The sequence below is a fragment of the Mustela putorius genome, unplaced genomic scaffold, assembly GCF_011764305.1.
Source record: "Mustela putorius furo isolate JIRA1106 unplaced genomic scaffold, ASM1176430v1.1 tig00000145_pilon_pilon_pilon, whole genome shotgun sequence".
Taxonomy (NCBI): Eukaryota; Metazoa; Chordata; class Mammalia; order Carnivora; family Mustelidae; genus Mustela; species Mustela putorius.
In genome coordinates this window covers 10,712,803-10,734,630 of record NW_025421294.1, presented here as the reverse complement: position 1 = coordinate 10,734,630, position 21,828 = coordinate 10,712,803, and the positions used below count along the sequence as shown (strand labels likewise).

Below are 21,828 nucleotides of genomic sequence, written 5' to 3'. Positions count from 1 at the left end.
CTTATCTGGGGGAGCCCAGTCTGAGATTGCTCCTTCTTCCTTATCTCTCCTCCCTCTTCTCACTATCCAAAAAGTCATGTCTTTCTAGCTTTCTTTCCTTCAATCTTCATTCCTCACTCTATCCATGAGAGCTTTCTGCCTTTTCTCCATTTTGCCCCAAGAAAACAGACCTCCAAGGCAACCTCACAGTAACAGATTATTTTAAAAATCCTGACACCTGCTTACCCCTTCCCTGAGTTTATCCCATACCTTCTGCTTCCACATTCCCCACCATCAGTCCAGCTTCATCCCGTCCAGTTGTACCACATCCTCTCCAAATCCTTTGCCAGCTCAGGGTCTCAGATCTGCTTTTGCCAAATGGTCTTCTCATCCCACTAACCCTGTTACCCTTCCTTTGATATCTGTGCTCTGTTAACTACCTGCCTGCTGGGTTCACTCCCAACCTAAAATGCTGTCTGTCTCACCAACACACTCTTCCTTGGGAGAAGGAAACTAGGTCCTGACTACCTATCCTGACATGACAGAGAACAAGGCAAGCAGAATAAGCTTCACTATAGGAGTCCCCTCTAGGAATCCTATTTTGCTGAAACTGTTCTTACTGTTTTAGAATTTAGTACTTATTAAAAAATTATATTAGGACATATTTTGAAAATGTAGCCTCAGAAAAAATACTTGTTTTTCTATTTCCCCATCTTCCCTCCAGATGTCACATTTGGAAGAACAATTGTCTTTATATGTACTAAGAGGCACACTGATCTTGTACAAATCTAACCAAGCCTCAGTTTTTCATCTTTAAATATGAGATGTACTATTGGGGCACCTGGGTGGCTCAGTGGGTTAAACCTCTGCCTTTGGCTGAGGTCATGATCTCAGCGTTCTGGGATGGAGCCCCATATTGGGCTCTCTGCTCAGCCGGGAGTCATCTCCCCCACCCCCACCACCTGCCTCTCTGCCTGCTTGTGATCTCTGTCAAATAAATAAATAAAATCTTTTAAAAAACGAGATATACTGCTTTAGCATGCAGTCTATTGTTTCTGGGACTAAGTTAGAGATTTAAGGTATTAAGTGGAGAGAACATGAGATTCAGGCCTTTTATCAGAAATTAAGTTATATACCAGAGTTTCCTGACCACTTGTAGCCAAAGACTGCTCATACATAACAAAGGGATATTAAAATGTTCCATTGACAATAAAGCCAAGGGGCAAAAAGTTATTAATCTTTCCACTCAGTTTTACTTTTGAAAGAACAAACTGCTCTTGGTCTGTAATGATGTAAGCTCTCTGTTTTGTTTCTTTTCTTTTTTTTTTTTTTTTAAAGATTTTATTTATTTATTTGACAGAGAGAGATCACAAGTACTCAGAGAGGCAGGCAGAGAGAGAGAGAGAGGGAAACAGGCTCCCTCCTGAGCAGAGAGCCCGATGTGGGACTCAATCCCACGACCCTGAGATCATGACCCGGGCCGAAGGCAGCCGCTTAATCCACTGAGTCACCCAGGCGCCCTCTGTTTTGTTTCTTCTACAATGTACCCTTTCATCATTCTACTGCTCATTAACACTGTAGAGGAAAAATTAATATTTAGGCCTAAATAGTATCTTCTAGGAGAAAAACTAATCTTTTCCTGAGGTATAGTAAAGAAAATAGGATATTTCTAGTAAAACATTCCAAGGATTTCTTGAAACCTAATTATCACTTACCCTTATGGAGATCTCAAAGACTATGCTGATAATATATGATTAAGAAAACGAAGAACAAAATCAAAGTTTATGCCAAAGATAATGTTAGTTTCATTCTTATCTAGAGCATATTATTGAAACAGACTTGAAATATTCAAAATAAAAAAAAGAACACAAGAGGACCAGTGCTTATTTTAAAAGGGGTAGGAACAAATCAGCAAAATATCCACTGGATACCTAATTTAGGAAAACCTTTGAGCAAATCTCTCAAAAACAAACAAAAAAGTTCAAACTTCAGGTCTCCTAAACCTAATTTCTGCATAGTCTTTTAACAGAATTACAGCTTTTTTCATCCTTTGAAGTCTTTGACCTCTTTTGTGAAATAAGGCTGCCTTACAAATAGAGAAATGATACCCATAAATATTTAAAGCACCCATGACAGCATTTTATCTCTTAACTAAAAACTGATAAAGCCCTGCCAATTTTGAAATTTATCTTCCTAAGTTCTTGTTGACAAAGCCCATCATTGTTAAAGTTGTAGTTCATTATTTTTCTGAAGCTTGAAAAAAAAAAAAAACCAGCCAACATAAAATAGAAACTTTTTTTGGTCAAAGAATATACTCCTTTTCTAAAACCTGAACTCTATGTAAGAAACATAAACAATGGAAAGTCAACTTATTGAGAAATGCTCTTTTCTTTGTAATTCTGAATATTAGTATAATTCATGACTCTTTAAATAGACACCTGATTATTTTACTCTTGTATATGTTTTTTAATAATTTCCCATTGCAATGAAATGTCTGTTCTTTCTCTCTAGTGGGTCTGCACCGTATGTCAGGCGAAATTAAAGGAGAAAAACAAAAGGAAAACACTTTGATATATTTCAGAAAGTATTTTTTAAGATGTCTTTATTCATATTTAGGTCTAACACAAAAACCAAGTAACAGAAACATGCTATACCAACAGTGGCAAGCAGCCTTAAAATCAGCTGGATCTTTTCTGAAATGAGGAAGGCAACTATCAGCCCACATTTATTCCATGATGGCAGCCTCGCTCATCTTTGCCCGGTTGCTATGGACACGTCCCTGTCAGGCCTGTGCCTTCCACTCTCTAGGCCTGTTTATGACAGGCCGAGGTGTTTCCTATTATGGTGCCTATGTCTGCACAGCACACTGCTTGCCAGTAATAAAAGCCAGAGTCTACCGCTACGGGATTACAGCACAGCAGACCAGAGATGCTGACCGAAACCCAAGCACGCCCTGGGTAAAACTGCACAGAATACTCCCTAACAGGCAAAAGCCAACAAACACATCCTTTCTTCCCAGGCTAGCAGAGAAATTACTCAGAAATGTCATTTTTTAGTTGGAACCAACTTACAGAAGAATGTTGTTGCTAAAATAGGTACGGAGGAGAGAGAACAGTTTATGGCCTTTGTGCACTATAAACTCTTAATTTAAATGAGATGAGACTAGTCTGAGTCATAAACTCAAAAATGCTAAAATTTTTGAGACGTAATTGGATAAGCAGAACTCTTTGCTGAGACTCTTAAGTGGAAATAATCAGGATTCTTAGCAAGGAAAAACAAAACAAAACATACCACCTTTCTTGCAAGGCATCATCCCTAATGCACAGACTCTGAGTCAATCAATCCAAGATGAGAAATGGCATTTACATTAACCAACATCATTCATCAGGTATTAAACCATGTAACCAAATACAAAATAATATATTGATACACACTAGGTTTGAGCTACAAGCCACATAGGGGGTCTCATCAATACTCCTAATGGCTGGGTAAAAAACTCACTTTTTAAAATTTAAAGTTATTAAACTCATATGCTTATCAGAAATATGGCCTATAGTCTGTTAATACATTCACATTTTTAAAAAAGTATAATCACCCTCCCGCAATTACGAATATGATTTAAAAGAAAGTCTGCATACATGTACCCAAACGATGCTGAGACCCTCCAGAAAGTGAACCACATAAGTCAGGAGATTTCTAGCTGCCCAGGTGGAACTGGACAAGTTTTGGGCCTCATCTTTTAACTCAAACTAGGTAAGTTCGACAAGTGATTACTTTAAACTTTTTTAATTCTAAAACAAAGCTTCAGGATGAGAGTACCAATGCTTTCAAATACTGACCATGATAAATACCACCAAAACTACCAAAAACTGCGTGGTAGGCAGGGACAGATTATATTTTCATTTTATTAATTTACATTCTGACTTAAACAACATCAGTCTGGAAAATTTCTTCAGTTCTTTGACCAAATGTTCAGTAACTTCTTTGCAAAGGGTGTGACAAACAGTAAAACTGAAGCTATTACCCATAAAAGAAGAACTTTAAGATTTTAGAGCTTAAAAGAGTAAAATTACTCTTAGTGCCTGAGAATTATCAGTAATGGTTCCTATAATACTGAAGGCAAAAACACTTAAAGCTGCATTGTAAGGACCATAATACCATTCATACAATTCACCCAGTATTTATTGAGTGCCTACTTAACAAGGCTTTGTGTCCAACACTATGGGTGCTGGAAAAATGAGTAAGACTAACAATCTAGTCTACAACAAAATATCAGTAAAACAAAGAAACAAAATACAGTATTTAGAGTTAAGAGATCTACAAACAAAGTCCTGTGGAAGGTCAAAGGAGAAAGACATGACACCTAATCAGGGGAGGAGGGCATGGGAAACAAGGGCGAGGAGAGGACAGAAAAAACTTCATGGAGGAGACAGCATTTCAAATAGGCCTTAAAGGATGGTTAAGATTTGTTTAATATATATACTAAACAAATATATATATAATATATTTAATATATATATAATATATTTATAAATATATATATTATATATAACATATATAATATATTTAATATATATACTAAACAAAACTTAACCATCCTTTAAGTCCTATTTGAAATATTAAACAAATCTTAACCATCCATTAAGGCCTATTTGTATATGTGCCACTGAAGCGAGCACACTTTAAGGCCTATTTGAAATGCTGTCTCCTCCATGAAGTTTTTTCTGTCCTAAAAAAAAAAATATATATATATATATATATGTCTTAGCTTTACAGAAAAATTGTAAAGACAAGTAGTGAGGGTTCCCATATGCCCCATAACCAGTTTCCCCTCTTAGTAACACTACATTAATATGATACATTTGTCACAATTGCAGAATCAACACTGATGCATTATTATTAACTGCAATCCACACTTTATTCAGATTTCCTTAGTTTTTACCTAATATTATTTTTTCGGTCCAGGAGGCTATTCATGATCTTGTGTTACATTTAGTAACTTAGGTTCCTCCTTGTTCTAACAGTTTCTCCAATTTTCTTATGTTTTGTTAACTTTGATGGTTCTGAAGAGACCTAGTCAGATATTTTGTAAAATGTTCCTTAGCTAGGAATTATCTGATGTTTTTCTTGTGGTTAGAGTAGGGTTGTATGTTTTTGGTAAGAAAACCACAGATGTAAAGAACCATTTTCTTCAGAGCATATCAAGGGTATATACTATTACAATCTGGCATACCACTGTGGATGTTGACTTCAGTGACCTGGCTGAGGTAGTATGTGTGTGTTAGGTTTCTCTACTACAGAGTCATTTTTTTCCCCTCTTTCCATATTGGCTTTTTAGAAGGAAGTCAATAAGTACAGCCCACACTTCAGGAGGAGAAAGTTTTGCTCTCCTTCCTTGAGAGCAGAGTATATACATAAATTATGTGAAATTCAGTACACAAGAGATTTCTCTAATCTCCCCCATTTATTTATTTATTCATTCAATAAATTATATCAGTATTAACACAAGAGTATTTATTTTTTTATTTTGGGTTATAATCCAATGCTCATTTACTTTTTTTTTTTAATATTTTATTTGTTTATTTGAGAGAGAGAAAAAGTGAGAGAGACCATGAGAGGGAAGGTCAGAGGGAGAAGCAGGCTCCCTGCAATGCGGGACTGGATCCCGGGAGTCCAGGATCATGACCTAAGCCGAAGGCAGTTGCTTAACCAACTGAGCCCCAGTTTAACCAACCCAAGCGCCCCTCGTTTACTTTCTGGATCAAACAGTTTCAGCTTCAGTAAATGGAAGCTCCTTCAGTTTGCTCTTGTGTCCCACTGATATATTCCCTTCAACAGCGGGGTTTGGTTTGAGTACTTCCTTACTTTCTGGCACTACAAACTGCTCCTTCCCCATCTCCTGCCCCACTCCGAATATCAAATATTTTCCAAGGAATTCAACGAAGATGAAGGTGCTGGGTTGTGTTCATTGCTACTAGGGTACTGTTTCTTTAGGCTTTCACAGTTGATAGAGCAAGGAAATATTTATGCATATACTAGATGGCTAAGATATTGAGAGGTGCAATGGGAGGTTGTGTCCTTAACAGGATTTTCTTAACATTAAATATTAATGCTAAGCTTACAAATTCTCAAATAGGCTTCACATTTCTAACAAATAATACATATGAGGGACAGAAAAAAAAATGAAAGATCGTGTGCCTAGGTTATTTTCAGTCTCATTCAGAGGAGTAATCAGGATGTAGTCATTTATTTTTAATCTAATTTTTTAAAAAGATTTTATTTATTTATTGGAGAGACACAGAAAGAGAGCTAGAGAGCACAAGCAGGGATAGAAGGAGAAGCATGCTCCCTACTGAGCAGAGGCAGGGCTCAATCGCAGAACCCTGAGCTGAAGGTAGATGCTTGCTTGACCAACTAAGCCACCCAGTTGCCCGGGATATATATATATATATACATATATATATATATATATATATATATTTATTTATTTATATTTATTTATGATAAAAACAGGTTAGACTATTGTCTAATGTTCTATGTTTTCCTAGAAACAGCTTAGGGAGTTTTAGATATCCTGATAAAACTTTAGGTCAGTTTGATGAACTTTAGTGTAAAGTTACACAAAGAAAACAGTTATACTCCTTGAAAAGTCCCTGAGTGAGAGAAGAGCCAATGAAACATTCCAACAGTAGTCTTTGGTTTACTTCAACATCACTAGGCCACAGTTCCCTCTTAAAAGATCTTCAAAAGTATGGCTATCAGGATGGGCAAACACCTTCTCTAGCCCTCACTTCAGAAAATAAGAAAAGAAAAATGCTATTCCTTTATGGATGGAAATAAAGGACTTAATATTACTGAACATCTATGTTCCTGACTGTCTAGACAATTACTGTCTTTTAATTAATGAAATCATCATATTTAACTATTTAACAGATGAAGAAACTAAGGCTCAGATGGTAAGCTCTCCAATTTACATCTAGCAAGGGGTAGAAAGAGACTCCAACTCAGGCAGTCTTGTTACAGAAGGGTGCTGCAAATCCATACACCATTCTGCCTGAGGAATGAATGTCTAATGAATGGGAGATTTCTGCTGGGGAAATTTGGTATTTTTCTCCTCCAGTGCGGAGGTCCCATTAGAAGTGAGAAAAAAAACCATAGGTTGTTTAAAATAAACACATTTTTCTGATTAAAAATGACTCCTGAAGTTATTCTTGCTACTGCTTTAATATATCCATAAGTATACTCAGTATCTACCAGTGGTAAGCAAAATGCTTCAAGGTGTTATATGGATGAACATTTTTTCACCTTGCTACATTTTAATTTTAATGTGTATTTTTAAAATGTATATTAGAAAAAAATATAAGTAGGACACCAAATCTATGATTTCTTAAATACCCTTACAGAAGATGAAGCACTCAGATAGGTATTTGCATTTAAAAAATACTCTAAATAAAAACTCTCAACATGTACCATATACAATAAACACAAACAAAAAAGTTTGAGCAACAATTAAGGTCATGTTTTTCTTCTAAGAAATATTATGTTCTTACACTGCAAGGAGTATATGACACAGAGTTTTTCTTTGTCTCTCTTATTCAGTATATCTTAGGCATAGAATAAATTACATCTTATTTATTGAGCACTAAGTATGTGTTACGCACCAGACTGAGCTTTGCATACATTATATCTAATGTTTTCAACAACCCTTCAATGAGGAAATTGAGAATTAGAGAGGTGATGCCTGTTGCCCCAAATACTAGGTGGGAAGCAGCAGAGCTGAAATTTGAAACCAAGTTTCCTTTAAAAAAAAAAAAAAGAAAGAACTCTACTCTTTCCATTCTACAAAGCTGCCAGAAGCTTTGCTGGTATACACATTCAAGCCAAGGAGTAAGTACCACACATCCTCCTCATATACCAAGTATGGCCAAACAATAACCAAAAGGTCAGGATAGTAAACAATAATAATAATTAAAAATACTTCATTAAAGAGCAAGTTTTCTTTTAAAGAGTCATATTACTACTACAGTTGGGAATCCAATGTAACTGATTTCCTAATGAACACAGCAGAATTGTTTGTTGCTTAAGCAAATATCCCCATCCCCATTCCCAGTCAGAATGAATAAAAGGAAACACATTCTTAAAATGTCTTTTAGGACCAGTGTGAATATTAAAATAAAGGGCTACCCATCTCTCTATCACCTAGAAAGATCTCAGACTAGTTGGGCCAATTAAACCTTCACAAGCACAAAGTACAATGCAAAAGCCCCAGCAGAACTAGACCATCATAAAATAAACCCTAGTTATTTGCAGTTTAAAAGGGTTGGGCTATTTCTAAAAATGAGAAAATCAGCTTCTACATACTTGAGGAATAATCTGAAAATCATGACATTATCAACATTTCACATAGGCCATATATGTATATTTTAAGTAATAGCTATAATCTATGTGACTATCATGGAAATCTTTTAAAATTGAACAATAGCATTATCTATTACCCATGTTATTTGGGGAAAAAGTTTGTTTAATCTGTCCATAACATTTAGAAAAATACTATTTTATCTTGGCCAAGCTTCCTAAGCTTCTTGTTTTGAAATTCTAAAAAAAGGACTGAGTTCATTATGCTCTCAGACCAAAGTCACACTACCCTATAATGAAATAAAAATGTAATAACTGAGAGTGATTTCTGTAGTAATGACTAATTCATTGAATCACAAAAATTAGAAGTTTTGGATAATTAAATGTTAGGCATATTGAAACTTACTGCCACTAAATACTGACATGACAACTGTGCTGATGACAAGAGAGACAAATTAAGATTTGTTTTAATGCTTAGTGTTTTATTAAGTTAAAGTCAAGGCTTTACTCTTCAATGAAAAATGAAAATTTTCAAAAAGTATTTCCTACTTTGTTATTATTTAAAATAAAAGCAAAAAAAGCATTTTTTTTTTCTAATGGTGATCATAAAAACAAGCATTCTCAACTTTCCATATTAACTTTAAGGCACTATATGTAAACCACCTAAATCCTTGCCAAATCTGCTTTTATTAAGTGGATGAAAAAGCAAACCGCAAACTCAAAACATCAGTAAGTTGAGTTTCTATGGTTAGAGAAGATATTTTGTTTTCCTCATGTTAACTCTTAAAAACTCTTTCATGACTTTATCAGTAAGTTTTAATATTTTAATGCAGAAAATAAGGGTTATTTGCAATTTGTTTTCCATAAAATTAAAATGCTTTTCCAACTACAGCTTCTTTTTTAGCTTTCTTTGTTAAACAGTTATTTCCGTTCTGAGAGTTACAGCCTTGTAATGCTGAAATATTTTATGATTTAATCACTCCTATGAACATTCTCTATTCATTCCAGCACCTGTCTTGTCCAGAAGAAACAGTATGAGCAGTCACAGAAAGCTCTAGTCTTACTTTATGGATGCACTGACTATTCAAGAGCACCAGGGGGAGCAGAGGAGGAAGAACAGAGAAGCAAGCACCCAGAAGAGCAATTAATTTATAGGCAACAAAAAACACAATAGAAAAAAAAAAAAACCACGATAGAGATGTTGGTTAATAAGTAAATAGACAAAATAAATTCCATAAAAAAGTCATGACCACATCTGTTAGGTTGGTGATGTGTAGCTAGCATTAACTAAAGAAAAGCCTGAAGTCTCTTGGAAGGATGCTTGAATCCTAACTTCATGAGAGTTGCCACTTGAAGCATGGCAATTTCCAGCAATGCCAAGCCTCGAAAGTGCCCCCAGATGAAAGAGAGACAAAATATATTTCTATAGTGGTATATTTTAGGAAAAAATCAAAAGGATTTTGTTTTCTCTTTAAAAATCACTGCACTTACTCTGAAGGCCTGCTGAAATATGTGTTATTAGGTCACAAGAGGATAAAGTGACAGGGCTCCACAGCAGAATCTTTTTTTTTTTTTTTGCCTTTTTGAAGATTAATTTATTTATTTTAGAGGCAGGAAGGGGCAGAGGGAGAGAGAGAACCTTAAGCAGACTCTCTGCTGATCGTGGAGCCCAGTGCAGGTCTTGATCTCACAATCACGACATCATGACCTCAGCCAAAATCCTGAGCCAACTGACTGAGCTATGCAGGCACCTCTCCAAGGCATAATTTTTTAAAGTCCTGAGGCTTCGACTCCTGGCCTGTCCACCTCACATCCTCAACTTACTTTCTTTGAGAGAAGGTAACCAAAAACACTGCACTGTGAAACTACTTTACATTAAAAACAGTTTAAAAAGGTATTTTAGCTTTGTAAATTCTGTACAAAAGAATGAAGATGTCCTAACCAATCCCACACTATGCTGAGCATATTCCAAGAATTAATAAGTGCTGTGTTTTCACTTTTAGAATAAAACACAGAAAGTATTTAGCACCTCTGTCTGGAATTCTGTCACTGGAATTTAAGAAAAGTCTAAACTAATTGGAAGTTCAAAATGTTTCTATCTGTATTATACCAAAAATTGTGTAAATATAAACTTTTTTTCATAATACAGAGATGTATACTAAAGACTTTTATCTAAGGACTGCATTGTAACAACCAATGAACATAAAAAGTCAAGCAAAAATTACAACTGAATGGTTAAAAAAAAAGTATGTTAGCCAAGAAGACTATCAATGAAGTTTGACCTAAATCTCAATTATACCAGTAACACCAGGTATAATGCTTACTATCACAAGTTTTTATTAGATACCTCTTTATATATATTCTTTCAAACTCTTACATTGATCTTTCAAAATGGGTATTTTTGTGCTCATCTTATGCTAAGGAAACTAAAGCTTAAAAAGTTGAATTCATTTTTCTTTTTCTTTTTCAAGATTTTATTTATTTGACAGAGATCACAAGTAGCCAGAGAAGCAGGCAGAGAGGGGGGGGGGGAAGCAGGCTCCCCGCCGAGCAGAGAGCCCAATGTGGGGCTCAATCCAGGACCCTGGGACCATGACCAGAGCTGAAGGCAGAGGCTTTAACCCTCTGATCCACCCAGGTGCCCCTGAATTCATTTTTCTAATATAACTCAGAAACCAAGGAACAAAACCAAGATTTAACTTCCAGATCTGCCTACTTGCAAAGCTTTGAAACCTTACCAAAACTTCCTTCAACTGTAGCAATAAGGTTCTAAAGGAAATCTATACAAATCTCAGGGAGATTAATGTGCTTATGAGGGTAAGTGCTGTAGATTTAATCACTCAAATTAAATGCCATCTGGAGTCACTTACCCTACTTGGTACAAGCATCCTACATATATTACAGTCCATGTTGGCTTTGTCCAAGAATTCTATAATTTTCCTGCCTTAGTAGCATCAATAAGTATTATGCACATTACAATGTCAGTCAGGAAATATAGGTAGTTACTTCTAAAGCATCATTTTGCAACAGCTAATAATTTGAATTCCTTTAATTAAGATTTTCAAAAACACAAATAATCTATTAACTCAAATGGTTAAATGGGTTGAAGGAATTAATTTCCCTCTTCCTAATACCCAAATCTATATCCCTAATAATTTTTTCCTCTCCATAATCACTTAAAAATCATGACCTTACTATTTTTATTATGTTACATTATACTATTAAATTAAAAAAAAAAAACCTCAAGTGGGAAGAACACATAAAGATGTTATGATTTTTCAAAGGTAGAAAGAGAATAACCTGAAAATATTGGCTGGTTCAAACAAGTATATGTAAAAATAATGGACAGCAATAGAACATAACCAGAAAGCAATGTTTCAGAGGTATTTATTCATCCTCAAAGATGTGTTGCAAGTCATTATAATTCTAGTTCAGACTTAGGTTGGGCATCACTCACGAGGACCTTCAGATCAACTGCTCCCACTCAGTTTCCAGCTTATGTGCCCTCATTATGAAAGCAGAAGAGCTTTCTTTTTCTTCTATGCTAATCCTAAAATTTCACCTATAAAAAGTTACAGGAGTTTAGCATTCTTGTAAAAATGAATGGGTTAAAAAAAAAGGAAATGTATAGCTTAGAAATGAGAAGTTTAAGCAACAGTTTCAGCCAAGTTGTTTTTTTTTAATGTTAAAAATAAGTGTCCTGTCAATAATCTTTCAACCACAAGAAAAAAACAGCTAGAATCACTATCTTTTTTTTTTTTTTTAAAGATTTTATTTATTTATTTGACTGACAGAAATCACAAGTAGGCTGAGAGGCAGGCAGAGAGAGAGAGGAGGAAGCAGGCTCCCTGCTGAGCAGAGAGCCCAATGCGGGGCTTGATGCAGGGCTTGATCCCAGAATCCTGGGATCATGACCTGAGCTGAAGGCAAAGACTTTAACCCACTGAGCCACCCAGGCGCCCCTAGAATCACTATCTTTTTAAAAAGTCTTTTCTCGGGGCGCCTGGGTGGCTCAGTGGTTAGGCCGCTGCCTTCGGCTCGGGTCATGATCTCAGGGTCCTGGGATCGAGTCCCGCATCGGGCTCTCTGCTCAGCAGGGAGCCTGCTTCCCTCTCTCTCTCTCTCTCTGCCTGCCTCTCCGTCTACTTGTGATTTCTCTCTGTCAAATAAAAAAAAAAAAAAAAAAAAAATCTTTAAAAAAAAAAAAGGCTTTTCTCACTTAACCTACATTTCTCTTCAACCAAATAAATGCACCTTCTCTACTAAATCTGTAAATCAACTCAAAGTTTAATTGGGTGCCTTCACAATGGAGATTTTTAAAAAATCCTGTCTTACTTGGTGCCATTAAAGAAAGAAATCATTTTGATCAATTACTGTGACCTAAAGCTTTATTTTTTTTAAAATCTTATAGATAAACCAATTGGTTGACAGTTAACATCATTTAGGATATATTATTAGATTTCATGTTAATTTTTAAATTCAAACATAGGTCTCATCATTAAGAGTATGGATTTCTGGAGAAAGTAATTATAGCTGCTTAGGTTCCTTTCTCTGAACAACTACTATCAGATCATCTTGAAATGTGTATACATCCCTTTAGGTGCCTTCTGATTCTGCTCTTCTTTTTTACACAGTATTAACCAGACAAGAAAATTAAGAACACAATCCCACTGCAGAATGGTCCCATTCAGCCTGTAGTACATTGAAGAAACTCAGCACAGCCTACTGCTATTATCAATCAAATTATTTTTAAAAATTACTGTTCCATGAAATTAATCAATGAACTAAGACTTTGCTAGCCAGATGAAAACAATGGCACCTGATGGCACAGCAGGAAGTGAGAGCCCAATGATGAATTATTTTGATAAGGAGCCATACCAGATTTCAAAATGAGGCCGAAATGACTAAAATCAGAAAAACAAAACAAACAAAAAACTGAGATCTGATCCCAAGCGTGCATTTGGGTTAGGTCGGTGTACTTATGGGTAAGTTAGTGAGGAGTCCCTTTTATTCTATTTGAAGCTAACTTCTCACTTCGAAAACAATGCAATCTATGTAAGCACTGTCAACAGATAAGACAATCAAGTGGCTGATATGCTATGGTATTTTAGAAAACTGATTGTTGAGGGTGGGGGGAAATGGGTGGGATAAAAACTATAATAAGCCAAGAAAAAGCATCACACATATTAAAAATATGTGCACACAGATAAACTGTAAAATGGTATAACCTTCCTGACCTTGTAAATAGGTGCCCACAATATTTAAATATCTTTAAGAGGCAACTATTAGGAACTGCCACCCAGTTACCAGTTTTTACTGGTTGAATCCCCCAGTGATCTGCATCCAACATGAATGTGCCTCTTTCCCTATCCTCTCAGCCCAACATTCGTTAAAAACATACATAATCCCAATTATTTCCTTACATAACTAAAGACAAAAAGAACAGAAATTCCAAAAAAATACAGTAACACTAGAGACAACACTATAGACAACAGACAACACTATACCTTGCTTTAAGGCTATTTGAGGCTGAAGGTTACTTCTCAGTCCCCCAAAACTCCACCGACCACCAAGGCCAGCACTTCAGCATATACGGCACAAATGACCCACTGAAACATACTAAATGACCTCAGAAAACTGGACTTCTCTCCAAGATTCATGAAAACAAAGGTATGATCATAATGAACTTTCTAACTTTCTTGATATTTCCTGTGCACACGTTAGGCTAAGTGAACATAAAAAGGCTCAGTTCTTACAATGTACCCTAACATCTAGATAAGTAAGAGTTAAGGTTCCAAGTTCAGTGAGCTCTACTGAGCATGAGTGCGGGTATGTGGTGACATCCAAGAGATTGCATTGACCTCCACCAACTCTTATTTCCAACTGGGAAACCCAAGAATACCCTTAAGCATGCAATGCCCACGGCCCCGCCTGGGTTTCTGCTGCAAGGGCAAAGTGTCACTGACAAGCCCACTCCCCCAGCTCAAAGAAAACAAAACAAAAAAAATCCCCACTCACTGTGGCTCGGGGGTGCTGTAATCAAACTATGTCAAAGTTGCTTTTGCAAAATGTCTAATTTATCTGGAGTCAATGTAAGAGACAGGGAAGGCACAGAGTCAGGAACCTCCCTCCAAGGGAGTAAAAGAGCCAACATGCAGTGTGACACAATCTGTACGCGTTTCTCGGGGCCACAGGGGCTGGCAGCTTCACCAGCGTGGGAATCAGCAGTCTAGGGGCGTTGGTGACAGGCAGAGCCAGGGCTTACCTTGTTGGAGGCCATCTCACTGACGGAGTGCCTGGTCTGCAAGGTCTCTAGCTGGTCCAGACACCAGTCCAGCTCCTCCAGGGTCTCGCTGGCCAGTTTCTGGTAGGCCTCCTCTGCGAAGAGATAGGGAAAGGGGGACTCAGTTCTCAAGCGCTTCACGGTGCCGCCAACGAGTTCAAAGTGGGCCATCCTGCCATACCCCGCCATGCTCGGATGCCCGGTGCCCGCACATGAGGGCTGCTTCTTCATAGTGCCGAGCCCGGCACGGCGCTGGGGGCTCAGCTAGCGGGGCGGCCGGCCTCGGGGTAGCACGGTTTCTCCAGCTTGGCGTCTCAGTTCCGCGTCCAGGGAGGGCGCACGAAGTGCGGCAAGCCAACTTTTATACGGAGACACAGACAAAAACCCCACGGTGCGACTTTTCGACGGTGCGGCGGTCCCCAGGGCCAGCCCGGGAGGCGGGCGAAGAGGGCAGCGCGCGCCTCGGGGCCAACCCTGCGGACGGAGCGCCTGGTCCACGGCCTAATTTTGTCGCCGGCCGGCCGAGCCGCGTCCCAGCGCCCGCTCCGCTAGCCGCCTGCCGAGCCTTCTCACGACGCTAATGAATCAGCCGCGGCCGGGTGCGCGGCCACCACGTTTCCTGTTTTCTTTCTCAACTCCTCCAGCGCCCGGCGCAGCGCGGCTCCATCGCCGCGGCTTTCCGGGAACACTCCCCCTCACGCCCCTCGCCGCTGCCTGGCCCCTCCTCAGCTCCTTTACAAGGCGCCTGCCAACTGCCAAGGCCCGCCCGCGCCCCCGGCGCCCCCGGCGCCCCCCGCCGCCGCCTTCCCCGAAGCCCCAGCCCCGACCGCCCCACCGCCTCGCCGGGGCATCACCCCGCGCTGCCCGGTGCCGCTCGCTTTGAAGTCGAGCCCGGGAGGCGCGGGCGCGAGCGCGTGTATCTGTGGGGCTGCCGTGGGGCTGCGCGAGGAGAGCGGCCCAAAACCCGGCGTGGAGCGCCCGCCACCCGGGGTCACGCCTGCTGTGGGGCTCAGGCGGGACCGGGCGCGCACGCGCGCGCGCGCGACCGCGCACCTGCCCCGCGGGGACCCAGCGCGCCCCTCCCGGTGGCCCCGACTGCCCAAGTCTCAGCGTATTCACCGTCCGTTGCTCCCCGCGGGGTTTCGCGGGAGAGCCAGACGGGCGGCGCAAACACGGTTATTCAGGACCTGAGCAACCGTTTCTGTGGGTTCGGGTGTTAGGGCTTTTGAGTCTTCGTTTCTGAGGATTTAGAATTTACCTACTTCAAGGGGACAGGGCGGTTGTGGGAATAGAATTATTTCTATTAAAACCAGACTCAACCCGGCCTCTGCTAAGTACCAGATTTCTAAATGTTGGGGTGGACATAAACAAGCAAACAAAAACAACATTGAAGTCTTTTGAATTTACAGATTTGACAATATGCTGTATTTTCACATTCGGGATTGTCTAAGAGTTCTCATAAAGGAGCAGCAATGTGAATGCACCACGTAGGATAGGCACTTGACACATGTCCTACATACGTGCTTCCTTCGTCTGTGGAATTGCAAATCAGAGACCACGATGGTCCTGTGATGCCAAAGGAAAAAGTCTGGAAGGGTGTTTCTGCCCACCATATGCAGAATAAACTACAAACGTGAGAAAATGAAAAGACAATATCCAAAAGGCATGGTATGGAAGCTGGTTCCATTTACAAAAGCTGACCCTGGGGACCACGGGCACTCTACATAAAAGGATCAACTGCAAGAACTTCACTACATTAGCAAGTGGATGAATAAAACTTTCAGAGAGGAAAATAATCCAAACTCTGAAGAGCCCCATCTTATAAAACTTGGTTATTGTCATTTAAAAAAAATACATTGAAAAGCTTACATGAAGTTGAGAGATCCTTTGGTCTTCAAATCTACAGGTCTTGGAGGAGAAGAAACACTACCCTTGAAATTTAGACTCCATAAATGATCAGTGGCACAACAAAGAATTTCACAGACTGAATCTCAGGTTCCCAGGGATTTACCAGATAGGTTTTTACATAAAATTTGTAGAAGTTAGAATAACTTTCAAAGTATTTGTTACATGAGCCACATGACTCATTGTTATCAAGGATTCTTGAACTGTTTGGTATTCATTTTGGGGACTCTATGTTTAAATCTGCCACTTTTTTTCCTTTTTCTTTTCTGCAGCAATCTCTGTAAATATATACTCTAGGTGAACCAACAGCTGCCAAACCTTGCCAGGTAAATTAAAGAGTAAGATTGGGCCTTCCCCCCCAAAGTAACAACCTTAAAGATAATTTGATAATAAGTATAAAATGTTTTATCTGCATAGCCTTTCCCTGATTAGAAGAATATAAAAATATAGTATGATTCTTTTAAAAATGGAAACATTACACAATGATGTAATGTAGAAAGTCCCTTGTACTCCAATACACTAAGGATTGCAAACAATAATTAAGTCTATGATCATAACACATTTTCATTTTACCCAATACCTTCCATATGTAAATACAGAGTAACCTGGTTGAAATGATAGCACATTTACTGTATGGTTTTGTTTTCTTTTTGCTTTTTTCCCTCTACTGTATAAAATAAGGATGTAGGACACTTTAAGAGGAAATTAACTTGTTCTGGGTTATTTAAGTTGTCAGTAGCAAGCACATCTAGTAGGTTATAGATGCAAAGCCATTATGCCTAGGATGGTTCACTGCCATCTTTCCAGTTACTGGGTACATACAGAAGCCAGGAATCCCTTCTCCATACCTCTAAGGCTTGGCTTTCCATGTTCCTCTCCCTGCATTCCAAGCCTTTAAAGTCTCAGCCCCAAAGGGAGCTCCCCAGTATAAGTAATCTCCCCATCTTCACCAACTTCTCAAACTTCTCAGAAATACAGGCCTTGGACTTATCTGGATGTGGCACTACATATTATATTCCAGTATTTACTTCTTAATTGTAAAAGGGGTAGAAATTCAGGAACGTTTCAATGCTTTAAGACATTATATATTTAAATACAGAGCTTGACTTTAAGAAGGCAGTTTAGCAACAAGAAGGATAACTTATTTCAGAAGATCTACTTTGTATCTAAATAATAGATTACCCATTTTAACAATCAGCATTTGCCTACAATAATGATTTGGTACACACATGTATTTTAAGTTCTAACTACCTCTACATGTATTGTATAAATCTGGAGAATAGAAAAACAGGGACCCAAACACATCTCATACCAATAAGCAAGAAAATATTTACTGACAGAGTAAAGAAATTTGTTCTATAAAACTGTTGTTCAAATAAAGAATTTTTGCTGATGTTAGTACAGAACTGAGAATACTGTTTTTCCCAAATTCTGAGGTTTATAGGCAATATGGCTGGCCACAGTTTTTTAGGATCATTATTAAAGTTTAACTTTTAGGAATTTTAACCCTAAATGCTCTAAGACATCAAGTAACTGACCTTTTCATCCCCACTAAAAAAACCTCAGTGTGGACTTGCCAGCTTTCCTACAGGAAATTGAGTCACTACACCAAACAGCACACCTAAATGTCATTGATGGCACCAGAACAACAACAGTGACCTAGTTTAATTTTGGATTTTACCAAGAACACGTACTGCAATCATTAACAAAACCCTTTCCCCCCAGAGAGTATTCACTGTGGCACTACTTGAAAATAGTATACAAAAACTCTTTTTTTTTTTTCCAACTGTCCAAAATCTTGCTAAGTCAAGGAACTACAAGGGAGAAAAATGCCCAAGCAACAACCGAAATCCCATAAAAGCTAGGAGAGGGTTGTGGAACAGCAAATGAGAAATAACTTGAGCCCTCCTACAGCAGTGTCAGGTTTTGTCGAGGCACCCTTGAACTATGTAACACCCCTGTTTCTGCTCAGGATCTTCTGTGAACAAACAGTCCTCAATTCTTGCAGGCCAGCACTTGGCTTCCGTCATTGTGATGCGATCAAGGATTCCCCTGACACATGGCCTGAACTGCTGCCAGGGGCTCCCGGAGAAGATGCTGAAGCAGCAGCTTCCCTTTGAAAAGGAAAAAAGTAATCTCCTCCAGCCACAGCAGTTAGTTAGAGGTTGAGGTCATTTTCTTGGGAAATGTTCAGCCAATTACTCTTATCCACCACTTATAACAACACTGACCATTGAGATAAAAGGATCCATGTGTAATTGTGTGGATATTGGTTTCTCTCTCTCTCTCTTTTTTTTTTTCTTTCTTTTTTTTTTTTTTTTTTTTTGCCAGTATTTGAATGATTAAAGGTCAATATAACTTAGTCATAATTTCTAGACAGGCCTACTGGTATAAATGAAGAGAACAGGTACAAAATCACTTACTTTGAGCACCATTTGCTTACACTTACTTAGAAAATACATAAAAATTAAAAGTTGATTCAGGTTTTTCTTAAAATTAAAAAGAAAAAGAAAAAAAAAACTTCATTAAATGCCTTCAAAGAGCAAATACTTAAATATATATCTTCCTAACCAATTCCAGCTTTTCCCATCCTAATTCCCACCAAAATTCCCTCTTTGTTCCTAAGGATGGAGTTAATAAAGCCTAAAGTAGATAGAACTAGAGAAAAATGATTCCTATTTCACCATGTATTGCTTCGAGCTAGTTATTTCCTGAGTTTGCTACAGTAGATTTGTCCAGGTTAGTTCTAACTTTTGCTTATTTTTCCCCCTCTATACATTTTATCTGATGGGAAATACATAAAGGAGTTGGATTCACTTTCAATGTGTACATGTAACAGGTTTAAGCAGAGCTTGCCAGTGGCAAGCTGCTCTCATTTCCAAGTGTATTACTGGCACCAACTTCTTGTTTTGAAGTACTTAAAAATCATATGAAATATATAAAATTTCACTTAGTACTTCAAAAAATCTCCAAAGGGAAGATGTACATAATTTTGTGAGGTTTCTTTTTTACTTTTATCTTCCCACAATCTAGGCTTTTTTTCTAGTGCCGCCTAAGGCTCTAGTAGAATTTTTAAAGTGAAATAAACACAAGATCAGGTTTCATTGACTTCTGAGACCATCAGTAATTCAACAAATATTTGTTTAGCACCAACAATGTGTCATGCATTTTATTAGAGTCTGCAAAAACAAGGTGTCTTTAAAAGACTGTCTCTTATCCAAGGAAAACCTAGACTTTGATACTGGAGATGATTTCAGCACACTATATTGTAGAAAGCCTCCTGAAAGAAGATAGCATGTAAGCTATTGCAGAATGAAAGAAGGCTATTTAAATCAGACTGGGACAGAGGCAGAGTGGGAAGGCATGTCCTACAGAATGAAACAGGAAGTAAGTGAAGCATGGGGGGAGGAGGTTAAGAGGGAACATATGAGCAAGGATATGGGCCTTTCTTTGTTCAGTGAGATGTGTGTGTATGAGTATGCAGAGAAAGGAGCTACCATGAGTAGGGCCTTGCTTGAGGGAAAGAGGCTGGAGAAATCTGCAGACACTGGCCACAAAAACATTGTCAGGCATCTGTAATAGAGACTGTGGACTGAATCTTTGAGAGTAGAAGCCACTGAGTGATTCAGAGTACTGTGTGTTATGGGATTGGATTTTATTTACATGGAAAATTCTAGGGCTCTGAGTAAATGGGGCTAAGGAAGGCCAAGCTGACGTCAGTGAGACCATTATCTTTGGCCATATTATTGGTAGGATAAAATTAATAATTTATAGAACATTTGCTTTCTGATGATTATTCTTATCTAAGACAATCTCAGTATTAAAATTCTACATGGGCATATGTCAGGCATGAAAGACTGTCGAGCGGGATAGACTTCTTGCCCTGAAAACTAGGATCTTCTAGTTATTGGGGTTTTAATTGTACTGTATTCACCAGAATTTCTTGCAGGGAGAAACTGGAAAAAAAGCATTTACTTACTACAGAAGGTGAGACTTCAAGGAGTCCTGATTTGGGTGGAACTCATCTGTAATCTTTATAAAATATAGGAAAGGGGAAGAATATGCTGCTTGCTCCACAGTGTATGTGTGTGTGTGTGTGTGTGTGTGTGTGTGTGTGTGTGTGTGTGTGTTTGTTGGGGTGCACGTGCGTACTTGTGTTAAGTAACACAAAGGAGTAAGCTCTGTCTACAGTATAAGAATAATTCCACCCTATAAATATCCCCTCCCCCAATCTGTAATAAATTTGCTAAAGACACAAGATGTGGCAAGAGTTTTGTTTTGTTTTAATCCAGTGAAGGGACTGAGCTTGGAAGACAGATTCACATGAACAGAAACATCAGCCTGAGAAGACACTGGAGAGAAGAGGCAGAGGAAGAGACACAAGATTTGAAATTCATTAAGATGAGAGAGGCTTTTGTCCGAGATATTGGAGTTTAAGTTTCATCAGACAGGTGGGCTGGGGACTCCACATGACTCTACATGACACCAGACTATAAGTAATATTTGTCCTTGATTGAAACTGAAGAAATAGAAAGAGGTTCCGATCTCCACTCTACCTCAAATAAACCATAATCCCTGGGACATCACCTAATCTTTCTTGGGCCTCAATTTCCTTACCTGTAGATTGGAAATAATGAAATATTGTAGATTATTTTAGTGAAGTGAGAGACTCTGGGTTAAGCAACCTTGCATTGTTCACCTAATAGATTCTTTTCTAGACACTGCAACAAATGATGGAGATTTAGCAATGAGCAAAGTGAAAGGTTCCTGCCCACTCTCATGGAGTTTATATTCTACTGGTTACGATGCTGTTCTTTTCATTTTAATAAATATATACTGAACACCTGCTATGGTCCAGGTGCTGAGTACACCAAAGAGAAGGAAGTAACTTTGGGTTTCAAGAAGCTCGTAGTCCTGTGAGGAAGACAATTACAGTTGACCTTTGAATGTGGGGTTTAGGGACACCAACCCCTTCTATGGTCCAAAATCCATGTATAACTAATGACTTCCCCCAGATTTAACTACTACTAGCCTATTGTTGACCTGAAACCTTACTGATGACATAAACAGTGGACTAGCATATATTTTGTATGTTATGTATTATAGACTGTTTTCTTACAATAAAGTAAGGGAGAGAAAAGAAAGCATTATTCAGAAAATCATAAAGAAGAGAAAATACATTTATAGTTCTGTACTATATTTACAAAAAAAAAAATCCACTTAGAAGTAGACCCACACAATTCAAACCTATTTTGTTCAAGGGTCACCTGTATAGAAGATTATGTAGGTAAGTCATCCACTAAAAT

The 21,828-nt window shown here is 38.4% G+C and overlaps 1 protein-coding gene across 11 annotated transcripts in view; it reads right to left on the bottom strand.

Moving 5' to 3' along the window:
* Positions 1-21,828, bottom strand: part of PDE4D (phosphodiesterase 4D) — a 1,492,536-nt gene that overhangs the window by 45,992 nt on the left and 1,424,716 nt on the right. For 10 of the 11 annotated variants that reach the window (XM_004744606.3, XM_045075658.1, XM_004744608.3 and 7 more), the window contains one exon: positions 14,600-14,712. In XM_004744606.3, the coding sequence (XP_004744663.1) occupies positions 14,600-14,712 (113 nt within the window). Of the gene's footprint in view, positions 1-14,599; positions 14,713-14,798; positions 15,674-21,828 lie in introns of those variants that run through there. The other variant, XM_013052288.2, reaches the window with a different exon arrangement.